Here is a 12,579-nt window from a genome sequence, read left to right as displayed (position 1 = left end):
CAACAGAGTGAAAAGAGGGAGAAATTTTTACCAGAAAGAAGTAATGTGAAATATGTTCCACTGGTTTAACCAAAAAAGGTTCTTCTACCTTTGTGTTTAATTCTTGGATAAATTAAAATTTTTGGTAAGGCTGTGGAAATGGAAAGAAATGGATTCTGCTACTTCAGTTAGAAAGTGTTTCGCAATTTAATAGTTGCAAAACTGAAAGAAAAAAATTTTCTTTCCACCTCAAATAAAGAAATTCCTTGAAGATTATGTATTTGAAACAAAGCTACAGTTTACTGAAATAGCAGCTTCTCAATCATTTAAAGCAGCTGTGCATAGATTTCTTTGAAGGATGATAATTATGAATCTCTGGTGTCAACTTTACTGCAATGTTAAAAGGATATGGACTGCTGAATGTTTTTGTCAATTCATTTTCTTTATTCCCATTTCAGTTTTGTCCTCAAAATTTGGGAGATGAAAGTGATTAACAAGGGAAACACTTTTGTCAGGACATATCCACTTCGAAAAGTGGTAAGAAGATTGCTGGGATAATGCCATTATGGGAGATTAACTGCAGGTTTCTTAAGAGGGAAAGAATAATTCTCTGAGTGTCAAACATTTCTAAGTAAATAGAATGTATTTAGTACACATTCATTATATTTTTAAATAAAGTATTTTATAATGAAGATCTCATTTTTAAGATATACAGGGTGATTCAAAAAGAATTAAACACTTTTAAAAATTGTCTACTCAGTAAATAGGTTTTATGTGAACATATAGTCAAAACCAATTCGTAAAGGAACTATCACAGTAAATTCTATAATTTAACAAATGCTCAATATGCACTATGCACCCCTTGTGTCACATGACACACATCAATCCTGTATTAATTCATCCCAGACCCTTTGTAGCAAATCACCATTGATGGTTGAAATGGCAGCTACAATGCATTCCTTCATTTCCTTAAGGCTGCAAGGAAGAGGTGTTAAAAACATGAAGATCTTTACCTATTCCCAGAAGAAGTCACATTGTGTAATACCTGGGTGGCCACTGTTCTAGATGCAGGCCAATGTTTTGAACAGAACGCTCAATCCAGTGCCATGTATGATGTTCATTGAGGAACCTCCAGACCGTGTGATGGAAGTGAGGCAGAGCTCCAGCCTGCTGGAAAATGGTTGGCAGAGACTTTCTGTAGCTGTGGGGAAAGCCACTCCTTCAGCATGTTTCGTGATATCACACAAAAGACAATGATTTTTGGCAAATCCCTTACATTTTCAATGTTGATTTTCAATGCCACCATATGTAGACATTATGGCAATTCACTTTTCTGCTTAAATGAAACAGCCTCATCACTGAACGTGGGATGACCTGTAAAGTCAGCTTCATCTTCTATGTGTCTCTAAAAACTTCAGTAGGAGTTGTATCGTTTTGCCTTATCTGCTTCCATCAGGGCCTGCAGCAGGTGCAAGTGATGAGGTTTCATCTTCAGCCGCCTATGGAGAATGTGCCAGACCATGGGCTAAGGAATGCTTAGATCACGGCTAGCTCTCCTTGTTGATTTCCTGGGACTTTGCTGAATCATGACATGAATGCGATTCACAGCTTCCTCAGACACACACATGGCTGCCCTGTGCTCTGGCCTTTACAGATGCACCCTTTCTACTCCATCTGTTTATACCAGTGGTAAATGTTATGACCTGGTGGAGGCTTGTTGTATCATACACAGAATGATCTTTGCATTGCAGGCATAGAACTAAGTTTAGCGCACACAAAATGCTTTCTCCAGTTGTGACAACATGGTGGACACTGGAGTGCCCCTGGTGTTAGAAATACATACAGCTTTCAAGTGCCGAAATCTGAAAGAAGATTAAGAAATGTAAGGGTAATCTACAATATATGCCTAGTTACTGAGTAATAAATTTTTGAAAGTTTCAATTATTTTTGAATCACCCTGTATATGTACTATTGTGTGATATTTGAAGTTGATTGTTCATTGAGGTACTAAAATTTCAGTATATCTTTCAATGTAGATGTGTTAAGCATATAAATTTGGTATTTTTCAAATCAGCAGACCATTTTCCTTTAGAATCTGCAATTTTTGCTTGTAGATTTTAAAAAGGGTTTTTTTGTTTTTTTAGCTAGTGCTAAATTGGCTGGTAGGTTGTCTAATAAAAAAAATTCTTTGTTTTGAATGCACTCAAATAATGTTTTTTTTTTTTTTTAAATGCAAAATAATTTTTTTTTTTAAATGCAAAAAGTGGTTTAATACACTTTAGGCTTTATTTTAATATAAAATTAATGTGCTTCAATGAAATTTAATTTCAACACCTATATTTCAAGGTCTGGATTAAAATAAAATCTAAATGGGACAGGATATCAGCATTCTCCTCCGTAAAGAAATATGTTGCAACACCGTAACACTTTCACCATTTGGCACCAGCATCCTCTTCTTTAAAGAAATGTGCTGCAACAGCTTGAGAACACCACTTATCACGATTTATATTCTCCAAGTAATGAATAATTCAAGAGCACTTGAAGCAGTTGGCATATTTATTTCTCAAATTAATGAGTCTGTAAACAAGCTTACTACAAAAGGAACGTAGTGTTTTGCATACGAAGTGCCACAGATTCATTGTGTTTTCTCCTGTAAAATAGAAGTACAGATTGCAAATTATAATATTCTCAGTATCCAATACTGAAGGCCAAAAACAACTTTTAAGTTAGATTGTGCTGCCACAGACCAAATGTAGCACTACACAGCACGAGAAGTCACACCTAGGAGATAAAGTACGTAAGTGCCAGGTCATGATGTCTTGCCCATATTCAGTGTAAAATTCCAATAAAACTCTCAGAAGTTTGGTATAAATAATATAAAGACCAAATGCCATTTAATAGTGAGCTTGAAGTCTAAAACAATTCTTAAAAATATAACTGGGACAATTCTTGTTTGCACGTAGATAACCTCAGGACCACTGGATAAGCTAACACTTGCATATCTCAACTTAGTGGGGCTAATTTTTAGGCTGCAGTTACCCATATAAGTCATATACGGGATTCTGAACCCTGGAGTTAAACAAAGAGAAATCAGAGCCCTGATTGGCATGGGTCTGAAGCAACATAACCAAATGTCTGCATATGAAGTAAATATTGGATTCCTTAACAAAAACTAATGGTTTATAAAAAAGAAAACCTGACAGGACACTCCTTGGGATAATCCCGCAGATTTCGAAAATAAACCACCAGCCTTATCCACTTGTAATTTAATTATTGACTTGCCTTACTAAAATGAAAGCACTAATAAATAAAGACTTGCCTGTTTTTATGTATACTAATTTATTTATTTATTTTTTATAGCTTCTTAATGACGATGAAGATAGAAATTTTCGCAAATCACAAGATCTTTTAATTCAGCAGCTTTTGAAAGATGAGGCTTCTGTAAAGGTAAATTTTATTTCATATTTAAGTTCTTTATTTAGATTTTATTGAAGAGAAATTTAGATTTTATTGAAGAGAGAGAGAGAGAGAGAGAGAGAGAGAGAATAATTATAAATTTAATTTCTTGGGAGAAACACATATGTGGGAATTGACTGATTGTAATAAGAGATTAAACAACACTGCACTCCATGTAAATTTTAATGCCAAGAAAAAATCACTGAGTTTATTGAAATAAGCTGGAAATAAAAAACTTTACAGAAAACACATTCCATTAACTGTGATTAATGAGTATTCTTCAGATTGGTGTAACATCTGGAGTGGTGGGGGTCCGTCAAAAATCGGTTCTTTGACCACCATTGTTTGTTATTTTCATAAATGACATCGACAAAGGGATAGATGGCATGATGTCAGAATTTGCAGATGATGTAAAGATTGGCAGAGTTGTTAATAATCATTGCCAAGAAGTCCTCCTTCACGATGACTTGAAGAGACTTCAAAGATGGTCAGAGAAGTGGCAGCTATGTTTTAATGCTGCTAAGTGCAAGGTCTTGCACTTATGGAATAGCAACCCGGAAATGAACTATACACTTGGTGGGGTTGAATTAAAAACAGTGGAGGGAGAAAGGGATCTGGGAGTTACAACACGGGCAGATATGCGAGTTTTCTGAACAGTGTAAACATGCAGACAGCAAAATCCATGGTATCTATCTCTGATTTATCGGACGCTATCCAATAGAAATAGGGAGGTCATAATCCGACTGTATAAGGCAATTGTAAGACAACATTTGGAATACTGTGTTCAAGTACAGAGACCTCATCTGAAACACATTGAGCTTCTTGAAAGGGTCTAAAGATGGGAAAGTCTAATGGTAAGATTGGCAGAAGGATGACCGTATGAGGAAAGACTTTGCTTATGTGGACTACAGTGCTTGGCAACCAAGCACCTGAGAGATGACCTGATAAAGCTCTGAGAGGAATTACTAAAATTAATGATGGTGGAATTCTCACTGTTAAAAGAATTCCAGAACTAGGGGTCATAAATTCAAATTACAGGGCTTGTGGTTTAGATTGTAGGAAGTTTTTTTTAGCCAGCAAGTCATTGGTAGCTAGAACAAGTTGCCCTTGCAGGTAGTTAAGTTGACAGTTTGAATAAATTTAGAGGTCTACTGGATACTTACCTGTGTGAAGCATATTAGATTGTTTTCTTATCTACTTGGTGTTTTTTTTTTTTTTTTTTTTGCCAGTTCAGAATAAGCTTGTGGATTCCTTGCACTATATGATGAATATTATTACTATTACTTCCTGTGGAAAGTAGCTATAGTTGGTGACTTGGATATCTGCTGTGGAAGATGTCATTCAATTATCTAATGCTGGAGCATGGGTTTCAGTATTAGGCTGGGTAGCCAAGGCTTGATGGTGCCCTCTCTTTTAATCCTTGAAGTGCATCAATCCTATTGTTTAAACCCTCACACAAGCAAGAGATACCTGCCAAACAGAAGATAAGAAGAAATCTTCAGCTAAAACAGATTATTTCAGAAGCTGTACTAGAAAGTAAGCTGGGACTATAAAATGAAGTTCAAATCATATCTTACTAAGGACAGGAGAAATTGCCGCTGAGGTGTCTGTGTATACACAGGCTCCTTAGCGTGGATGATGCTGGTTTTATACTTATAGTTCTGTAAATGTATTATATTATGTGCAGATAGGAATTAGAAATGTGTAAAATAATTTTTTTTTTTGTGATGAAACATCCTTTCATTTGAAAGATGATATGAGCATTCACAGCAGCTGTTACTACAGTCCTATCAATTTATGCATTTCAAAGAGAAATATGATAATTGTTTTTAATATGACTCAGTCAGTTTTCCATAGCAGTCCCACCTTTTTCATTATCACAATCAGTTTGAATGAATAAACGATTGAGTTACAAGTTTGCTGTTTGTTCTTAACTCTAGAATGTATTAGGAATAGATATATCAGACATTAAAAACATCACATAGATTTTTCATGATGCATTTTAGATGAAGAATAGACAGGATAGTTTTAAAATATTAGGCATATTTATCTTTGACCCTTTGGAGGAAATTTGTCCTGCCATGTGAAAAAAAATTCTTAGTTAAACAAGGACAGTATTTTGTACTTTTCGTTGTAGACCGTAGATACGAACACAGCAGATTATGTGGATGTAATCGGAATATATTTTCCTTTCACTGCTAGATGATCGGGCAGTGACTCTGTTTGTGAGCTGTGTTTACATGTGCAAATGAATGGTCTCCAAACTTTTTATTCTCTATTGGCCTCGAAGTGTAAAAATTTCTGGGATATATGCATTTATTTGTTTCTTATAAATTTTTTGATAATTTCTGTAAATTTCAAATTCAGTTAGTTGTGTTGAACTTTTGTAGTTAAGTTGTGATAAGAAAAAGAATACAAAAATTTTTTATTTTATTTTATTATTTATTTATTTTATTTTTATGTATATATTTTTTCACTTTCAGTCTGTTAAAAATCTTTTTAGTGTTACTAGTATCTGTAATGCAGAAGTGAATCAGAAGCACAAAATAAACTTGAAACATGAAGCTGTGGTAACTGTACACCAAAGTAGTTGCTGCAGTTTCATGCTCCAAGTTTCTTATGCTTGTGCTCATTCGCCCCATGAGATAAACCTACACCTGTTTGTGTAGTGAATTTGAAACAGGAGAGTTTTTCAGTGTATTGTGGAACAAAGAACAATTCCAAGGCAAAAAGAAAGAAGTGCTTGTAATATTACAAAGGGGTTTGAAAAGTTTGTGGCTGAGCATGAAAGGGGTGGTACCTTGTTAAAAATTTCTGTACTTATTTGTACTTCAAATAGTAACCAGCACATTTCATGCAGTTTCAGTAGTATCTTCTTTTTATTATAGTTCCAGAAGTCAACAAAGTTATGAGAATGAGGAAAGATGGACAAAATCAGTCACTATGCAGTCATCCAGTATTGGGGGGGGATGACTAATGACAAAGACAATTCATGAGGAAATTGTTACAACGTTGGAGTAGCATGCCCTTTCCTATTCCATGGTTAAGAAGTGGGCTGCAGAATTTAAATGAGGGAGGGAGAGCCTGGGTGGATAACCCACACTGTGGAAGACCTGCAATGTCCATTGCTCTAGAAGTTGCTGATAGTGTGCCTGATCACATAATGAGTGATCAACAAGTGGCAGTTTGGTACATTATCAGCATCTTGTGCATTTCATCTGAGTATATGTACTACATAATAACAGAGGTTCTTTCTATGAAAAAGATGTCAGCACAATGGGCCCCAGAGTTGTTCACAGCAGATCAAAAACAAGAGTTGTTGCGTCAAGTGAACATTTGCCTAATTTTCAAGCAGATCCAGCAAATTTCTTGTAAGATTTGTGACCATGGATGAGACGTATATCTATCAGTTTTAGCCAGAGACAAAGGAACAGTCCAAACAGTGGAAACATAGCTCTTCATCACCTCCAAAGAAATCTAAGTCAATTCCTTCTGCTTGAAATATGATGGCATCAGTTTTTGGGATGGCAATAGAAAGTTGCAGGGCATATTACATCAATCTTGTGAGGCATTTGCATGAAAACATCAAAGATAAATGCTAGGGAGAGCTCAGCAAAGGAGTCTTGTTCCACCAGTACAACACACCTGTTCACAAGCCTGTCATTGCAATGGCTGCACTGTATCAGTGCAGTTTTGAAATTTTGGACCACCTCCCATATCATTCAGATCCAGCACCATCAGACTTTCATCTGTTTACTAATTTGAAAAAATACCTGGCTGGAATCCATCATTGTTGCAGTGGAGACTCCTCAAATGATCTCTTCATACTCAGCTCATGAACTTTTCAAATGCCCCTCGTATACAGAAATAAGTTTGGAAGTGACTTAGGAGGAAACACTGTTCTTCAACAGGTATAATGTATAGTAAAAAATTAAAACCATCAAATGTAAATGAATCTTTATTTTTTTTTTTTTTTAAAGAATCTGAGATTAACAAGTAATTTATTATAAATAAATGTTTCTGCATATTTTCAAAAACGCTTTATTCATAATTATCAATGCAGTGTAAAAATAAGTATGTTATCTATACAGCATTCTTATCATTGTACATTGCTCCATCATTTACTCCACTTTAACATTTGCCCACATCTATTAACAGTACATGATTTTAATGAAAATTCATGTGTAGGACAAAGTTACTTAAATCCAGGAGAAATTTTTTTGATCAACTTTTAATTCCTTTTTTATGAACATATAGTTAAATTAAGAATAAAATAAAATAAATTTTGCATAACCCTATCACAATTGAAGATTCATGAAATGATTATTTCTTATTTTTCCCTATAATTACAATTGAGTTACAATAATCAAGTTTAACAAAAAAATCTTAGATATTGGACCAGAGAAACCTCAAATTATGGTAATAATGTGCCATAAAAGATAACCAAACAAAACCGAACCTATTATTATGTGAAAACTGAATCTATGATATTTGAACATTAGTATTTATCTTTATGGAATGTCATGCTTAGTGTTTTTGTTAAAAACAGTCTTAAGTCATATACTACATGCATGGATATATTTTGTTGGTAGTTGTCTTCCATTATCCAGCTAATTAGTATGCAACTTTCATGTAATTAACTTAGAGGATGTAAGGCCTTCTTCATTCCTTGTTTACTCAAGATTTATTGAAATAACATACACGTATAAATTATAACCCAGTTTAATGTAAAAATACAAATATATACTAACAGGCAGTAGCTTTCGAGACTGGCGTGTCTTTTCATCAACTGAAATTCAAATACAAAAATACAACAGATAAGTGCAATGAGCTGAGTGAGGCACGTTAATCATGTGCCATTGTTGTTGCATGGACGTGCGCTGCTTTTACTCCACTGATCATCTAGCATTAAAACGGTTGTCTCTAGGATGGGGTGTAGACGTATGCCTTTGTGGCTGTTTATTGCCTTTGGATTGTTTAATATGTTAAGTGACTCTAGCCATAGGTGGTGGCGAAAGTGTCGTGAGTGGTCTAGTATTTCAAAGTCACGTTTGGGATCAAGATCGTGGTTGGTGGCCCAAAAATGTTCCGCGACTGCGGACTGGTCAGTTTCGGCAAGCCGGATTGCTCTGTCATGTTCCGTAAGGCTATCTTGGAGATGCCTTGATGTTTCTCCTATGTAGCAACTGTCACAGTCTCTACAGGTGATGCGATATACTACATTGCTGCGTAAGACAGGTAAGACAGGTGTGACACTTGTCTCCAGGGGTCTTCACACTGGAGACAAGTGAACGTAGGTTCCTGCAGGGTAACTGCACGCATTTGATGTTGTAATTTCTAAGGACCTTCGAGATCCGTCCTGACACGCCTGGATAATAGGGAATGTAGGCGTACGATATACCGTCTTGGTTCGGTGGTCTTGAGTGGGATGTCAGTTCTTGTGCCTGTAATAGGCACCTGCTTAACACATGGGATGGATAACCACATTTGGTTAGGTCCGCCTTCACACGGGAGATCTCGTTACGCCTAATTGTATCGGTGCTGGAATGGCTCCAAGCCCTGGAGAATAGGGTGCGGGCAGTGCTATTGAGATGACTTGATGCGTGGCCGGATCTGTAGTTAGTGAATTGTCCGCACATAGGTTTGCGGTATACTGAAGTCTCTAGATGTGGGCCTACGCGATGCACTAGGACATCCAGGAACGGGAGCGCATCGTTGACCTCTAACTCCATAATAAACTTGATGAAATTAGATAGGGAGTTGAGGTATTCCAGTAGTGCTGTTTCAGAGCCACGTGGTATTACAGTAAAAATATCGTCAACGTATCTGCACCATGTTGTAATAGGTATAAGTGGGTTCCGGTGTATCTGCTCCTCCAGATCTTCCCTGGCGATGTTGGCTACTACAGAACTAACAGGGGCACCCATAGCAGTGCCATGTACCTGTTGATAGACTGAATCCTCAAAAGTGAAGATGCTGCTTGATAAGCATATGTTGAGGGCGGTACAGATGTCATCAGTGGATAGTGATGTCCGGGATTGGAGGCTTAAGTCGTTCTTGAGGAGCCTTCTGACACAGTGCATGGCCTGTTGGACGGGAATTGAAGTGAATAAAGAAAAATACATCAAATGATGCCATGACGGTGTTGTCAGGGATTGAAAGGTCCTTAATGAGATGGATGAATTCACTGCTATTTTTAACGGTGTGTGAGGTATTTTTTTTTTTGGACCACCAACCATGATCTTGATCCCAAACGTGACTTTGAAATAGTAGACCATTCACGACACTTTCGCCACCACCTATGGCTAGAGTCACTTAACATATTAAACAATCCAAAGGCAATAAACCGCCACAAAGACATACGTCTACACCCCATCCTAGAGACAACCGTTTTAATGCTAGATGATCAGTGAAGTAAAAGCAGTGCACGTCTGTGCAACAGCAATGGCACATGATTAACGTGCCTCACTCAGCTCATTGCACTTATCCGTTGCATTTTTGTATTTGAATTTCAGTTGATGAAGAGACACGCCAGTCTCGAAAGCTACTGCCTGTTAGTATATATTTGTATTTTTACATTAAACTGGGTTATAATTTATACGTGTATGTTATTTCAACCATGGACCCCAGTACACCAGGCCCATTCGTTACTATTCAAGATTTATTTACACATGTGGAACATCTGGATAGCTTTATTCAAGAATTGAAAAATTACATTTAAAAATGATAATGTAAATATAAATTTTGAAACTTGCATATAAAAACCAGTGTTGTGCATTAATGTGATTCATTTTAAAATATTATAATCTTTCTTTTAGAAGGATTAAAGAGAAGGCCTCCATAGCCAAGTGGTCAGGAGTGGAAGTGCAGTAGCACACACTCTTGAGTAGACCAGGGTTCAAGCCCCTTACTGCTAAATACGGTTGGTCTGCCAACCTGCACTGGATCAGTGTGCCAGATTTTGGTCCATTCTCCTCAACATGAATCGTTGAGGTGTCCACCCTGCAGTGGATTGATAATGATTGCAATTTACATTTCTTTTTTTCCCTTTTTTTTTTTAGCGGCTTCTTTCCAGATTTTTAAAATATTTATATTATTCAACCCAGTATAACTCAATGTTTTTTTTTATGATACAAAAATAAATAAAAATTATTTTGAAATTATATAAATATCGGGTATCTAACATCATGTTCATTTACATTGAGATTTATTATGTAACTTTGAAAAATAAGAAACTTTATGTGATTGGTTTTCATGCATAGAGTGAAAATTCTGGAGTACCAGGAGATGGTGTTCCCCTTGAAAGACAGCAGTCTAATGACTCCTTCTTAAAACAGTTAGGTCTAGGACCGAGCCATGCTGCTGCAACTGAACTCCCAGTTTCTGTAGCTGAGGTGATTAATTCCGTAACAAAGCGAAAATCATCTGATTCGAGTGGTGAGGATTCAGCACGAAAACGGTCCAGTCAACCTTTGCCACATGTAAGCATTTGTTTAAAATTGACATTAGTTGCATCTTGGTGTAGTTTGAGATGAATGTTATAGTTTTAATAAGTGTTTTCATCTGTATAAATTTGTAAGAAAATAAATATTTAACATCCCTTTCTATGCAGAAAATATAAATTGCAATTACTTTAAGAATTGGATTTTCTTCAGAGAAAAATTATCTAAAAATTATTAATGATTTGCATTTGAAATTATCTTTGTAATATTTTGATGATGCAGTTTGTGAGCATTTTATCATGTTAAACTTAAAAGCACAGCATGTTTCTGCTTTAAAGTTTTATATCCAGTAGGGCTCATCAGCAAAATGAGAAAGTTGAACAATTAGAATAAGTAAAATCAAATATGATTGCACTTAAAAAATAGAGAAGAATATAAAAGATATATAGCTATATCCTACCCAAGTTAAAAATGTTATAACCTATTCAGTGCAATGAAGTAGATTAATATGCTGAATTACCCCAGCATTATATTTCACTGAGTAGATTATACAAAGATTATCTTCCTTTCCAGTTAATTAATTCTGACTGTTGGAGTAATTAATTTGGAAGATTTGAGATACCTTCCTATTACCTTAGCATCCAGCACCCTTTTTCTAGAGCAACCTCATTACTTACTAACTATTATAACCTATCCGATGATAGACTAATCTGCTGAATTACCTGAGAAACCTGTTTCACTGAATAGGTTATACAAAGATTGATCAGCTCCCTTTCCAGTTGATTAATTATGGCTATTGGAGTCATCAGTTTTGGAAGATTTGAGACGCCTTATTACTTTTGATATACCTGCTCCTCTAAAGAGACTACTTACTCTTCTTCCTTTTGTACATATATCAAAAGAAGAACATTGTTATTATTAGGTGAAAATTACCATCAAAATTTTTTATGCTAATAGTTATTGCCTTGTGGAACCCTTTCACTTCATATTTTGATTTTATCCATTTCCTAAAAAAAAGTTGGCAGTCAGCTTATATACAGTATTGCATTGCCATAAAAGTTTATTATTTCATTAATATCTTCTGTACACATGAAATTAAGGCATTGTTACATCATTTAATATTAGCATGATATTGAATCATTTTGAATGCTTTTCATAGACTGTACTAGATCAATGGTTTTTTAGTCATGCTTTGTATAAAGGTTTCACCTACAGGCATGTGCCACTGATTTCCATTCAGCAGCAATTCAGTATACAGCAAATTAACTCTAAGAAATAAAAGTATAATTATTGCCTTTGGTTGGGGAGTGTGTTTTTTTTTTTTTTTTAAGTTGATATTTTTTCAAAGAAGTTAGCTGTAATCAGACTTATATATCAAAAATGCTTAAAAAGAAAAATGAGACTATAAATGGTAAAAGAAAATCTTGAATAGGACTGAAGCAAATTAAGTACCAAAGCACTTTTAAAAAGATTTGTGCATTCATAATGATCATGTAAGCTCCACAGAACTAAAAGTCATATGGGACAAACCATACGGGTGTAAAGATAAGTGGAAAAATTATGTGATGAAGACATGCACTGCGTGGTCTAAAAGTATTTTGAACATGAATAGGTCTTATTGAAGAAACCATCAGTCAAAAATGCCTAGCCTGAAGTAAAGAACTGGAAATTTCATTACTGGGACTCTGTAATCTTCTCTGAT

The 12,579-nt window shown here is 35.5% G+C and overlaps 1 protein-coding gene across 1 annotated transcript in view; it reads left to right on the top strand.

Annotated features, from left to right (window-relative positions):
- Positions 1-12,579, top strand: part of LOC150085504 (uncharacterized) — a 934,283-nt gene that overhangs the window by 670,270 nt on the left and 251,434 nt on the right. Inside the window, exons 15-17 of the mRNA XM_090374582.1 lie at positions 3,340-3,426; positions 5,919-6,005; positions 10,698-10,916. Of these exons, the coding sequence (XP_090230708.1) occupies positions 3,340-3,426; positions 5,919-6,005; positions 10,698-10,916 (393 nt within the window). The remainder of the gene's footprint in view (positions 1-3,339; positions 3,427-5,918; positions 6,006-10,697; positions 10,917-12,579) is intronic.

This window comes from Mastigoproctus giganteus, chromosome 5 (genome assembly GCF_048544385.1).
Source record: "Mastigoproctus giganteus isolate SK-2022 chromosome 5, ASM4854438v1, whole genome shotgun sequence".
NCBI lineage: Eukaryota > Metazoa > Arthropoda > Arachnida > Uropygi > Thelyphonidae > Mastigoproctus > Mastigoproctus giganteus.
Note: the sequence above shows the minus strand (reverse complement) of the source record. Positions and strands in the feature narration are given on the sequence as shown.